This window comes from Gigantopelta aegis, chromosome 5, assembly GCF_016097555.1.
Source record: "Gigantopelta aegis isolate Gae_Host chromosome 5, Gae_host_genome, whole genome shotgun sequence".
Classification (NCBI taxonomy): domain Eukaryota; kingdom Metazoa; phylum Mollusca; class Gastropoda; order Neomphalida; family Peltospiridae; genus Gigantopelta; species Gigantopelta aegis.
Window position 1 is genome coordinate 6,763,950 of NC_054703.1, and position 14,260 is coordinate 6,778,209.

At 45.2% G+C, this 14,260-nt stretch overlaps 1 protein-coding gene across 1 annotated transcript; it reads right to left on the reverse strand.

The window, feature by feature from the left end:
- Positions 1 to 6,568: 6,568 nt before the first annotated feature.
- On the reverse strand, positions 6,569 to 13,282 carry LOC121372871 (integumentary mucin C.1-like). Its single transcript, XM_041499313.1, has 2 exons — positions 12,903 to 13,282; positions 6,569 to 7,409 (listed from the first exon to the last, which is right to left on the reverse strand). Exons 1-2 carry the CDS (start codon positions 13,147 to 13,149, stop codon positions 6,574 to 6,576), a joined length of 1,083 nt encoding a protein of 360 aa, XP_041355247.1. The 5' UTR covers positions 13,150 to 13,282; the 3' UTR covers positions 6,569 to 6,573.
- Between the last annotated feature and the right edge of the window lie 978 nt (positions 13,283 to 14,260).

A 14,260-nucleotide genomic window follows, 5' to 3' on the forward strand; every position in this document is an offset into this window, starting at 1 on the left:
TTTTTGTTTGCCTTTGCTTTTTTTTTTTTTTTTTTTTTTTTTTTTTTTTTTTTTTTGGGGGGGGGGCGTTTGTCTTTGGGTGTTTAAAGTGAAGTAAAGGTTATTTTGTTTAACGACATCACTAGAGCACTTAGATTAATTAATCATCGGCCATTGTGTGTGAAACTTTTCAGAGTAAACTCGTTACATTTATATTACTAATAGATGGTAAAAAGTTGTACAGTGGCGGATCCAGAAAATCCATATGGAGAGATGACATGAGGCGGAATGCCAAAGTTGTACAGTGGCGGATCCAGAAAATCCATATGGAAAGATGACATGAGGCGGAATGCCAAAGGAACTTTGGGGGAGGTTAGGAGGGGGAGGTTAGGAGGGGGATCGTACAAAAAAAGAAGAAAATTAATATATAATAAAATTATAACTTTCGCAAAATTTAGGGCAATCTAATTAAAATTAGCTCCACTATTACATGTGGATCTAACACCAGCCAGTTGGAGCTCATGTCCACCAATCAAAACCTTACTTGCAGAATCCTGCCAGTGATTTAAAAATAATTTGAAAACATTCCGAATTATCCTGAGGGTATACGATATGTTTCATGTGAATTACGAATGCCTTATTTAGACCAGTAGAACTAATTTTAATCGGATTGCTAACAACACTGCGTAGTCCCCAATGTCCAGGTAACATTTCGCCTGTTTATAATAATTTAAATATTGACCAATCACACTTCGCTTTTTATAACGTTATTTGGGAGCATACAAATTCTAAAAATATCGGGCAAGTCTATTTTAGTGGCCGCAGTACAGCGAACCATACCAATACGTACGGGGTGGGTTATCAGTCTTCAATTTTACATTACAAATTATTTATTTATTTATGAAAAAAACCCTAACTAAATCAGTCTTCAATTTTACATTACAAATTATTTATTTTGATAAAATAACACATGTTTTAAGGCATTCGTAATTCACATGAAACATATCGTATACCCTCAGGATAATTCGGAATGTTTTCAAATTATTTTTAAATCACTGGCAGGATTCTGCAAGTAAGGTTTTGATTGGTGGACATGAGCTCCAACTGGCTGGTGTTAGATCCACATGTAATAGTGGAGCTAATTTTAATTATATTGAATTTAGGGGGACCCCGGCCCTTGGAACCCCCACCACACCCCCTAGATCCGCCTCTGGTACATATTCATAAATGCATTTCCCGTTATTTTAAACTAATTACTGCTTAACATGCCACTGATTTTGAGGTGAAATATTTTTAGGTTTGCTTATTTTGGACACCACAAATATCGCCTCAGTTGTGGTGTAATCTAAAGCCCTGCAGAGTCAGGACAGCACTTACCACAGCCGTCATGGTGCTCAGATTTAAATGTCAAATAAATGTTTATTGTCTTCACCAATCGACTAAGCCTATATCACGGTTAATGCTCTTTTTTCTCCAGAGGTCTTTAATGCAAAATGCTTATGTTAATTTGACTACATTATCATTCTAGGGGCGTAGGGCGGCTCGTAGCCCACTGGTATAGCGCTCGCTTGATGCGCGGTCGGTCTGGGATCGAAACCCGTCGGTGGGTCCATTGAATTATTTCTCGTTCCACCCAATGCACCACGACTGGTATATCAAAGGATTTGGTATGTACTACCCTGTCTGTGGGATGGTGCATATAAAATATCCCTTACTGCTAATCGAAAAGAGTAGCCCATGAAGTGGCGACAGTGGGTTTTCTCTCTCAATATCTGTGTGGTCCTTAACCATAGCCTGACGCCATATAACCGAAATACAATGTGTTGAGTGCGTCGTTAACTAAAACATTTCATTCCTTCAATGGGCGTAATTGAGCCAACTGAAATATTTAGGTGAGCCATTTGGTGATTTTGACATATAGTCAGTATTTCTATTAGTAGCAAGGAATCTTTTGTATGCACCATCCCAGGAAAAGGATATCACATACCACTGCTTTTGATTTACCAGTCGTTGTGTCTGGCTGTAGCGAGAAATAGCCCAATGGGCCCACCGACGGGGATCGATCCCAGACCGACCGCGCATCAGACATGCGCTTTACCACTGGGATATGTCCTTCCTCCTTATCTGGAGAGGAAATCCGCTACATTTCCCCATTAGTAGCAAGGGATCTTTTATATGCACGATCCCACAGACATGATAGCACATACCACGTCCTTTGATGCACCAGTCTTGGTGCACTGGCTGGAGCGAGACAGCTACTGGGACGGAGTCTGCTCGCTAATCATTGACCTTTGTCCTCGATAGACAGACACGATAGCCGAGTGGGCTGCACCTCGTGGTGCGTTCCACTTCAGCTGACGTTATCTACTGTACGACCATAGGCGGATTCAGAGGTGTGTCACAGCTGTCCGTAACCCTCCACCTTTTTTTTTATTTAACACATTTTACTTACGGTTATATGACGACAGACATATGGTTAAGGACCACACATATGCGTAGAGAGGAAACCCGCTGTCGCCACTTCACGGGCTACTCGTTTCGATTAGCAGCAAGGGATCTTTTATATGCACCATCCCACAGACAGGGTAGTACATACCACGGTCTTTGATATATCAGTCATGGCGCACTGGCTGGAACGAGAAATAGCCCAATGGGCCCATCGACGGGGATCGATCCCAGATCGACCGCTCATCGAGCGAACGCTTTACCACTGGGCTACGTCCCGCCCCCGCCCCCGCCCCGCCCCCGCCCGTTTGAAAACGCATATCTGAGTATCTTTATTTCACGAGGTCGGGACGTAGCCCAGTTGTATTTAGCGCTGGCTTGATGCTCGGTCGGTCTAGGATTTATCCCTGTCGATGGGCTCATTGGGTTATTTATCGATCGAGCCAATGCCCACGACTAGTAAATCAAAGGCAGTGGCATGTGTTATCCTGCCTGTGGGATGAAGAACATAAAAAACCTCTTGCTACTAATGGAAACATATAGCGGGTTTCCTCTTTTTGACTATGTAAAACTTACAGGCCGTACCCTCCGGGAGGTGCAGGGACGGGGGGGGGGGGGGGGGGGGGGGGGGGGGGGCAGTTGTCCCCTGAAAATATCACTTTTTTTTTTCTTTTTTTTTTTTTTACTCCAGAAAATAGCATACACATCTCGGGGTTTAACTTGTAAAGATTAATAAATCAATGTGCTCTAGTGGTGTCGACACACATAAATACTTTAACTTTAACTTTAAAAATGTTTCGGAAAGCATGTCCCCGAACCGCCTACGAATTTCGTTGTCTTTCGGAGCTCCGTTCATTTGCCTTTAACAAGCTCAAATTGCTCTTTTAAAAATGTTATGAGCCCCCCTCCCCCTCCCCTTTACAAAATACTGGACCAAACCCTCGGTGATGTAGTTGTTAAGCCATCGGACATAAGACTGGTAGCTATATAGGTAATGGGTTCGTATCCCTGTACTGGCTCCCATCTAGACTGATCAATGTTGTGTGTGTGTGGGGTTTTTTTTGTGTGTTTTTATTTTTTTGGGGGGGGGGGTTATTATTATTATTATTATTATTATAGATTTATGGCCACAACATTAAACCAGTTTCCCGAAGAGGCGGAGATATGTGCCCACGACAGCGTGCTTGAACTTTAATTGATTATAAGCACGAAAATAAATATAAACACATAAACAAAGGGGATTATATTAATTTATTCATCATAAGGAAATAGCAGTCACATTAATAATACTGTCACATAATTCAAGCCAATCACAACTGCGGTTACTTTTCAGCCCGAAAATTTTTACACGTGTCATACGAATTATGAGCCGTAAGCAGGCGCGTGTGCAGGGGACGTGGGGGGTGGAGGGGGAGTCTGTACTGTGGAGCTTGTAGTGGGGGCGGGGGGGAGTCTCTACTGTGGAGCTTGTAGTGGGGACGTGGGGGTAGTGGGGGTGGAGGGGGAGTCTGTACTGTGGAGCTTGTAGTGGGGGGTGGGGGGAGTCTGTACTGTGCAGCTTGTAGTGGGGGGTGGAGGGGGAGTCTGTACTGTGGACCTTGTAGTGGGGGGTGGAGGGGGGAGTCTGTACTGTGGAGCTTGTAGTGGGGGGGGGGGGGGGGTCTGTACTGTGGAGCTTGTAGTGGGGACGTGGGGGGGGGGAGGGGGAATCTGTACTGTGGAGCTTGTAGTGGGGGGAGTCTGTACTGTGGAGCTTGTAGTGGGGTGTGGGGGGAGTCTGTACTGTGGACCGTGTAGTGGGGGGGGGGGGGGGGAGTCTGTACTGTGGAGCTTGTAGTGGGGGTGGGGGGGAGTCTGTACTGTGGAGCTTGTAGTGGGGTGGGGGGAGTCTGTACTGTGGAGCTTGTAGTGGGGGGGGGGGGGGAGTCTGTACTGTGGAGCTTGTAGTGGGGGTGGGGGGAGTCTGTACTGTGGAGCTTGTAGTGGGGGTGGGGGGAGTCTGTACTGTGGAGCTTGTAGTCGGGGGTGGGGGGAGTCTGTACTGTGGAGCTTGTAGTCGGGGGTGGGGGGAGTATGTACTGTGGAGCTTGTAGTGGGGGGGGGGAGTCTGTACTGTGGAGCTTGTAGTGGGGGGTGGGGGGAGTCTGTACTGTGGAGCTTGTAGTGGGGGTGGGGGGAGTCTGTACTGTGGAGCTTGTAGTGGGGGTGGGGGGAGTCTGTACTGTGGAGCTTGTAGTGGGGGTGGGGGAGTCTGTACTGTGGAGCTTGTAGTGGGGGGGGGGGGAGTCTGTACTATGGAGCTTGTAGTGGGGGAGGGGGGAGTCTGTACTGTGGAGCTTGTAGTGGGGGTGGGGGGATTCTTTATTGTGGAGCTTGTAGTGGGGGTGGGGGGAGTCTGTACTGTGGAGTTTGTAGTGATGGAGAGGGGAGTCTGTACTGTGGAGCTTGTAGTGGGGGGAGGGGGGAGTCTGTACTGTGGAGCTTGTACTGGGGGTGGGGGGGTCTGTACTGTGGAGCTTGTAGTGGGGGTGGGGGGAGTCTGTACTGTGGAGCTTGTAGTGGGGGGGGGGGGGGGGAGTCTGTACTGTGGAGCTTGTAGTGGGGGGTGGGGGGAGTCTGTACTGTGGAGCTTGTAGTGGGGGGAGGGGGGAGTCTGTACTGTGGAGCTTGTAATGGGGTGGGGGGGAGTCTGTACTGTGGAGCTTGTAGTGGGGGGAGGGGGGAGTCTGTACTGGGGAGCTTGTAGTGGGGGGTGGGGGGAGTCTGTACTGTGGAGCTTGTAGTGGGGGGAGGGGGGAGTCTGTACTGAGGAGCTTGTAGTGGGGGCAGGGGGGAGTCTGTACTGAGGAGCTTGTAGTGGGGTGGGGGGGGAGTCTGTACTGTGGAGCTTGTAGTGGGGGAGGGGGAGTCTGTACTGTGAAGCTTGTGGGGGGAGGGGGGAGGCTGTACTGTGGAGCTTGTAGTGGGGTGTGGGGGGAGTCTGTACTGTGGAGCTTGTAGTGGGGGTGGGGGGAGTCTGTACTGTGGAGCTTGTAGTAGGGGAGGGGGGAGTCTGTGCTGTGGAGCTTGTAGTGGGTGGAGGGGGGAGTCTGTACTGTGGAGCTTGTAGTGGGGGGTGGGGCGAGTCTGTATTGTGGAGCTTGTAGTGGGGGGAGTCTGTACTGTGGAGCTTGTAGTGGGGGTGGGGGGAATCTGTACTGTGGAGCTTGTAGTGGGGGTGGGGGGAGTCTGTACTGTGGAGCTTGTAGTGGGGGGTGGGGGAGTCTGTACTGTGGAGCTTGTAGTGTGGGGAGGGGGGAGTCTGTAATGTGGAGCTTGTAGTGGGGGTGGGGGGAGAGTCTGTACTGTGGAGCTTGTAGTGAGAGTGGGGGGAGTCTGTACTGTGGAGCTTGTAGTGGGGAGGGGGGAGTCTGTACTGTGGAGCTTGTAGTGGGGGGAGGGAGGTCAAGTCATGCTTCCCTGGAAAATACATTGAAGAAAAGATAATTCGCTTGGGATGCCAGAACCATCTGTGAAGGAGGCACATTAATAAAAATTACCTCAACCTCAATTCGCTTAGGGGCTATGATTTCTTGACCCCCACTCCTCCCCATCCTCTCCCTCTCCCCCCAGCACACGCGCGTGGAAAGACCCTGTTTTGATGCACGGCAACCTAGAGTTACTGTAGGCATAACCGAACGGGTGGGCCGTTGTGGGTTTTGCCCGAATTAAACGAATCTGGATAACATTCATTCATATTACAAGTATTACTGTTAGACAGCTATATAGGGTTGGAAACGAAACACTAGATATGTTTGTACATGGATTACAACTAATTTTGAGGGTAGAATGATGGAAATACATGGTAAAAAGGTCTCAGGTTAGCACATTTTGCACGTATATCTCTATCATTTTCGCCCGATATTTGAGGTTGTGCTCCAACACAAGGGCGGGGTGGGGGTGGGTATGGGGCAGTTCCCTACCTCTGCCCCCTATCTCGTATGCTTACGCATCATTACGAGATTCGAAAGCAAACTAGCTCATTGTGCCCGAATAGCTGTTGCATGTTTGCTCGAATGTGCCACGCCCACCATCTCCCGCCTCCCCTCCCCCCCCCCCCCCCCCCCCCCCCCCCCCCGTCTCGTACGCTTTATGTCTGTAGGCTGATGCCTATTTCTGACAGTCCACTGGTTCACAGATGTTAAAGCACGACAGCCCTGGACAGTTTAAATGGCACCACTCGGGCATCCCGGGATTATCTTTAAACGCATCGACGGGGCCGTAACACGTGTCCGACACCTGGCCGAACTTACCCATCGGAGTTATCGGCCTTCGCTGTTCGTGCAGATAGACCGTCGCCCCGTCCGGGTACACGCAGAAACACTCACAATACTGGTATGGGCAGGTACCAGTGGAACACTGATAGGAACACCACAGCTTCATTCCTGGCACGTACTTCTGAAGACCACGAGCATCGCACGTCATGTTTGGGTAAAAACTCTTACATGCCCGTCGCCTGGGGAATGTCGTTGACGTAGCTGACATTTTATTATAATTATTAGTTATCGGTTTTGCTGTTGTTTTTATAGTTGTTGTTGTAGTTAGTTTTGTTGTTGTTGTAGTTGGTTTCGCTGTTGTTGTAGTTGTAGTGGTTGGTTTTGCTGTAGTAGTTGTTGCTGTTGTAGTTGTCATCATCGTCGTCGTAGTTGGTGATGTGGTAGAGACTGCCGTAGACGTCGTGATCGCTGTTGTTTCGGTACTGGCGGGATGCGTGTGGAACATGCCTATATACGGAGTTTTCGGTAATATTAAGACGTCTTTGTTGTTCCTTGGAGTTGTCGTTATGACGTTGTGGTGATGCTGGAAGTCGTTATCGTCATTGTGGTCGTGGCTCAGCGCTGCGATGCTGTTGACGATACTGACGTCGGCACAGTTGATGTACGTTTCTTGCGCTCCGCAGCCAAGACATCGACCGCAGGAGTTGGGATTCCAGCCCAGACGGTAACCTAGAAACAAAACAAATAAGAATTTTTCATTATTATCAAAGGTATATACCAGTTGTGGTGCACTGGCTAGAACGAGAAATAGGCCAATGGTCCCACTGACGGAGATCGATCCCAGTCCGACCGTGGATCTAGCGAACGCTTTACCAGTTTTGTTTTTTGTTTTTTGTGAGGGGGGGGGGGGGGGGGGTTTCTTTATATATACATATACATGTATGTATACCTATCACATATGTGTGTGTGTGTGTGTGTGTATGTGTGTGTGTGTGCGTGTGTGTGTGCATGTGTGCGTGTGTGTGTGTGCGTGCGTGTGCGCGTGATATTTATTCAGTCTTACATTAATTAAATTCATTAAATTAATCAACCCATTCAAACATTTCCTAACTTATTCATTCAAGCAACATCCATTTATTCGTTAATTTATTAATTAGTTCATGTTTTAAATTAAACATTATTTGTTTTATTCATCCATTATTCGTTCATACATTCGAACATACATTCGTTAACATACATTCGTTAACATACATCTCATAATGATACGCAATACGCGACGAGTAATATGTTTAGACGATCGTCCATTCGTTCAATATTCATCCATCCGTCCATCTATCCAACACGTGCTTGCTCACTGTCACACGTTCACTCGCTTGCTTCATCCCACTCACCAAGTCGATAAATTTGTTTATTTTGTTTGTTTTGTTTAACGATACCACTAGAGCACATTGATTTATTAATCATCGGCTATTGGATGTCAAACATATGGCCATGTTGACTCAGTCATAGAATTTGTTTAAATGCACCACCCCACAGACAGGATAACACATACCACGGTCTTTGATATACCAGACGTGGTGCACTGGCTGGAACGAGAAATAGCCCAATGGGCCACCGACGGGGATCGATCCTAGACCGACCGCGTATCAAGCGAACGCTTTACCACTGGGCTACGTCTCGCCTGTGAGTTTGTTTATTAATATCGTTAAACAGTCATTCAGTCAGTCAGTCAGTCAGCCAAACAATAATGTAGTTGTTCACTGTTCATTCAGCCAGTCAGTCAGTCAGCCAGCCAAACAATAATGTAGTTTTTCACTGTTCATTCAGTCAGTCAGTCAGTCAAACAATAATATAGTTGTTCACTGTTCATTCATTCAGTCAGTCAGTCAGCCAAACAATAATGTAGTTTTTCACTGTTCATTCAGTCAGTCAGTCAGCCAAACAATAACGTAGTTGTTCACTGTTCATTCAGTCAGTCAGCCAAACAATAATGTAGTTGTTCACTGTTCATTCTTCCAGTCAGTCAGCCAAACAATAATGTAGTTGTTCACTGTTCATTCATTCATTCAGTCAGCCAAACAATAATGTAGTTGTTCACTGTTCATTCAGTCAGTCAGTCAGTTAGCCGAACAATAACGTAGTTGTTCACTGTTCATTCAGTCAGTCAGTCAGTTAGCCGAACGATAATGTAATTGTTCACTGTTCATCATTCCCAGTTTTGAGCTCCACGCGATAAGACGTGTTTGTTTCGCTTGTGCACACTGCACGTGCTTTCATGTTCTCGACTTGGGGGTCCTTCATTTCGTTGTTTTTGTCAGCGAAATGAAGTTTTCTACTGGAATGTATGCGGCCATTGGAACTGATTGAACTCTGGAACGCTTCTCGTTTCGACAGCCTGCACCACCAGGTTGGATTCTTTTTTAGCGAGATTCCTCGCCTCCACGTCATTTCTCCGTCTGACTGTCGACTGGGTTTTTTCGTGACTTGTATGACGGCCATTCTGCAGAACGGCACGGTTGTTCGCGTTTAGTCTCTACATGTCCGAGCCTGTCCTAGCAGCACTGGAAGATTGACCGCCTGACTCTAAGAAGAAATAGGAAGCGGGGTCGGCCTCTACTACTCTTTTTCTAGACTTTACCTTGCTTTATTGTGATACCATCTCGTATCCTCCGGAGTCGGGCCCGTCCGCACCACTATACCAACCCATGACGACTGGATTATACCCTAGTCTGATACTCTCTCTCATTCAGACGCATCCGGCTTCTCAAGATCTGTATTTCAGCACAGCACAGCACTACACCTTCAACGTCTATCGACTGTCAATCTATGGGTTTTCTTGACGGGATGCAACCCATCTCGTCCCTTTAAGCTGTGCACCCAAACGGCCTTAACGAGGCTACTCGCGTGGACATATCGATCGGACTTTAAACTTTTAGATCTGCGTTCAAAATTTTAAGTCGAAATTACTTCTTTTTTAAAATAGTTTTAAATAGTCCGATCCTCTCTTCTTTCTCTTATTTAATGTTGGACTGTCCTTCTAAAATGCTCCAAATTATATAAATATTCGGCCGAGCAGCCAATTATTTTTATTTTTGGCTTGTAACCTTTTTATTTGTTTTATTTATTCTATTAACGTTTTTACTAATTGCTATTTTCAAAATTCTGCCCATTTTCAACCCCCCCCCCCCTCCCCCCTCCATCCCGAGTCAGGCCACCGATCTTATCGGAGGTCGGACTCGGGATGGGCGTGTTCGAAACCCTAGTGGTATATGGGCACGTTAAACTAGTTATCATCATCATCATCACTGTTCATTCAGTCAGTCACTCAGCCGAACAATAATGTAGTTGTTCACTGTTCATTCAGTCAGTCACTCAGCCGAACAATAACGTAGTTGTTCACTGTTCATTCAGTCAGTCAGTCAGCCAAACAATAATGTAGTTGTTCACTATTCATTCAGTCAGTCAGTCAGCCAAACAATAATGTAGTTGTTCACTGTTCATTCAGTCAGTCAGTCACTCAGCCAAACAATAATGTAGTTGTTCACTGTTCATCCAGTCAGTCAGTCACTCAGCCGAACAATAATGTAGTTGTTCACTGTTCATTCAGTCAGTCACTCAGCCGAACAATAATGTAGTTGTTCACTGTTCATTCAGTCAGTCAGTCACTCAGCCGAACAATAACGTAGTTGTTCACTGTTCATTCAGTCAGTCAGTCAGTCAGCCAAACAATAATGTAGTTGTTCACTGTTCATTCAGTCAGTCAGTCAGCCAAACAATAATGTAGTTGTTCACTATTCATTCAGTCAGTCAGTCAGCCAAACAATAATGTAGTTGTTCACTGTTCATTCAGTCAGTCAGTCACTCAGCCAAACAATAATGTAGTTGTTCACTGTTCATTCAGTCAGTCAGTCACTCAGCCGAACAATAATGTAGTTGTTCACTGTTCATTCAGTCAGTCACTCAGCCGAACAATAATGTAGTTGTTCACTGTTCATTCAGTCAGTCAGTCACTCAGCCGAACAATAATGTAGTTGTTCACTGTTCATTCAGTCAGTCACTCAGCCGAACAATAATGTAGTTGTTCACTGTTCATTCATTCAGTCAGTCACTCAGCCGAACAATAATGTAGTTGTTCACTGTTCATTCAGTCAGTCAGTCAGCCAAACAATAACGTAGTTGTTCACTGTTCATTCAGCCAGTCAGTCAGCCAAACAATAATGTAGTTGTTCACTGTTCATTCAGTAAGCCAAACAATAATGTAGTTGTTCACTGTTCATTCAGTCATCCAAACACTAATGTAGTTATTCACTGTTCATTCAGTCAGTTAGTCAGCCAAACAATATTGTAGTTGTTCGCTGTTCATTCATTCATTCAGTCAGTCAGTCAGTCAGCCAAACAATAATGTAGTTATTCACTGTTCATTCTTTCAGTCAGTCAGCCAAACAATAATGTAGTTGTTCACTGTTCATTCAGTCAGTCAGTCAGCCAGCCAAACAATAATGTAGGTGTTCGCTGTTCGTTCAGTCAGTCAGTCAGCCAAACAATAATGTAGTTGTTCACTGTTCATTCTTCCACGAGGTGGAATATAGGTGGGACGTAGCCCAGTGGGTGGGTGGGCCCTTTCTCGTTCAAGCGAGTGCACCACGACTGGTATATCAAAGGTATGACCGTGGTATGTGCTATCCTGTCTGTGGCAAAGTGGATATAAAAGACCCCTTGCTGCAATAGGACAAATATAGTCCGGAGGGACGAAGAAAGTGTGGTTCTTTGTACGTCTGGATCTTGTTACATACCCTATATATAGCTTGTATTCAAAACTTGTGGCACTATGTTTCAACCGTATCTCAACCGAAATAGTGCAACAAATGGACACACAAACCAACACAATGTAACCTACTGTACTCACAAAATCCCCATTGAAGCACTTGCATCATTATTAACAATCTAATTAAAATTAGCTCCACTATTACATGTGGATCTAACAGCAGCCAGTTGGAGCTCATGTCCACCAATCAAAACCTTACTTGCAGAATCATGCCAGTGATTTGAAAATAATTTTTGAATGTGAATTACGAATGCCTTATTTAGACCAGTAGAACTAATTTTAATCAGATTGCTAACAACACTGCGTAGTCTCCAATGTCCAGGTAACATTTCGTCTGTAAATAATAATTTATTCATTCATTCATTTCAACTTATTTTCGTGCTTATATCCAATTAAGGTTCAAGCACGCTGTCCTGGGCACACACCTCAGCTATCTGGGCTGTCTGTCCAGGACAGTAGGTTAATTGTTAGTTGGTTAGTAGTTAGTGAGAGAGAAGAGGGTGTAGTGGCCTTACACCTACCCATTGAGCCCTTAAGAACTCGCTCTGGGTTGGAGCCGGTACCGGGCTGCGAACCTGTACCTACCAGCCTGTAGTCCGATGGCTTAACCACTACGCCACCGAGGCCGGTTAATAATAATTTAAATATTGACCAATCACACTTCGCCTTTTATAACGTTATTTGGGAGCATACAAATTCTAAAAATATCGGGCGAGTCTATTTTAGTGGCCGCAGTACAGCGAACCATACCAATACGTACGGGATGGGTTATCAGTCTACAATTTTACATTACAAATTATTTATTTTATAAAATAAAACATGTTTTAACGTATTCGTAATTCACACGAAGCATGTCGTATACCCTCAGGATAATTCGGAATGTTTTCAAATTATTTTTAAATCACTTTAAGATTCTGCAAGTAAAGTTTTGATTGGTGGACATGAGCTCCAACTGGCTGCTGTTAGATCCACATGTAATAGTGGAGCTACTTTTAATTAGATTGCATTATTAACAAAATAAATCTTGAATGACAATCTTAAACAATATCCCCGACATTTTAAGTTTGCTAAGCACATGGAAGCAACTCGCTGTGCACGTTAAGAAAGGTATTGACTTAAAGTACCCTGCGCACTAGGACAAATATAGCGGGTTTCCTCTGATAACTATGCGTCAGAATTACTAAATGTTTGACATTCAATAGCCGATGACAAATAAATAAATGTGCTCTAGTAGTGTCGTTAAATAACACACAACACACTTTAACTTTGGTTTGGAGCCGGTACCGGGGTGGGAACCCGCTACCATATTTAAATCCGATGAGATAACCACTACACCATCGAAGGTGTCGATTTTTTTGTTTTAGCACACTGTCGACGTGAATGAAATTGATACACACCTGTGATGTATTTCCACTGAATAACGCACCGGTCACACGACACGAGTTTCGGTAACACCACGTGCATGTCGTAGAATCCGCCTTTACTCCCGGGGAAGTACTGACTGTAGTTCGTCTCTAGAATCGTCAACGGGTATCTGTCGAAACACGACTGGAGATCGGTCAGTTTGGGCGAATCCTGTTCGGGGCACAGTCTAAACTCGAAGTGGCCCAGCATGTTGGGTTTCGTGTAGATCGTGATGTTCATGAAGCCCCCCTGGAGGAGAGTCCTCGCCGGCTTCTGTCTCGAGTAAGTGCCCGGATATTCGTTAGGTTTCACCTCCAAGTTGTAGGGATCACCGCACGCGCCACACCGTCCGTTGCCGAACCGCCATTGTTTCTAAAAATAGAATTGATGTAGTACGTTTAATATACAATACAATACTAAAAGACTCCATCGGCAAGCCTCGTCCCGGGTCAAAATTTCCACCACCTCGGGTGTACTTTTTTTAATCGCACATAGCCACATATGATGGAGTCTTTTTCTCCCATTCATTCGATAAATAAACCATTATTTTACACGAACAAACAAAGATGGCTGAAAAAGTAATTTTATCAGAAATAAACTTCACTATAATATTTGTCCGTCTGCTTCAAGTGTTAAATATTTATTCCACATGGACTAACGTCATGGAATGGGTCTGTCTTGCATAGCTAGGTATGGGAGAAAATACAATCTTTATGGCAACCATTGAATGAGTACACTGGTTAAGAGGACAGATTCCCATTTAATAAAAGACAGAGAAAGCAAACATATGAACCAGTTATAACAACAGTAAACAACAGAGATCTAATACACATATATCTGTACCCATATGCCACGCAAACATAAATATACATACACACATGTACGCACGCACATTCACGCGCACACACACACACACACACACACACACACACACCTCTACATTCATACACGCGTTCACATTTCATTCATGTAGCGGGTTTCCTCTCTAGGTCAAAATTACCAAATTGTTACCAAACTGTTTGACATCCAACAGCCGATGATTAATGAATCAATGTGCTCTAGTGATGTCGTTAAGCAAAACTATATAAAAAAAATTTACCTTTCGTCCTCGGAACCTCGCTACGTTTGACGCAGCAAGGGGTATTTTAATTGTGTGGGGTTTTTTCACTGACAGGATAGAACATACCACGGCACTGATATGCCAGTCGTGCGGCACGAGTTGGGCGCTCTAGAAATGACTGACCTACATCGCAGCCTTAAAAGGCTACGGGGCGAAACGTAGCCCAGTAGTAAAGCGCGCGGTCCGTCTGCGATCGATTCCCGTTGGTGACCCCTTTTGGGATATTTTCCT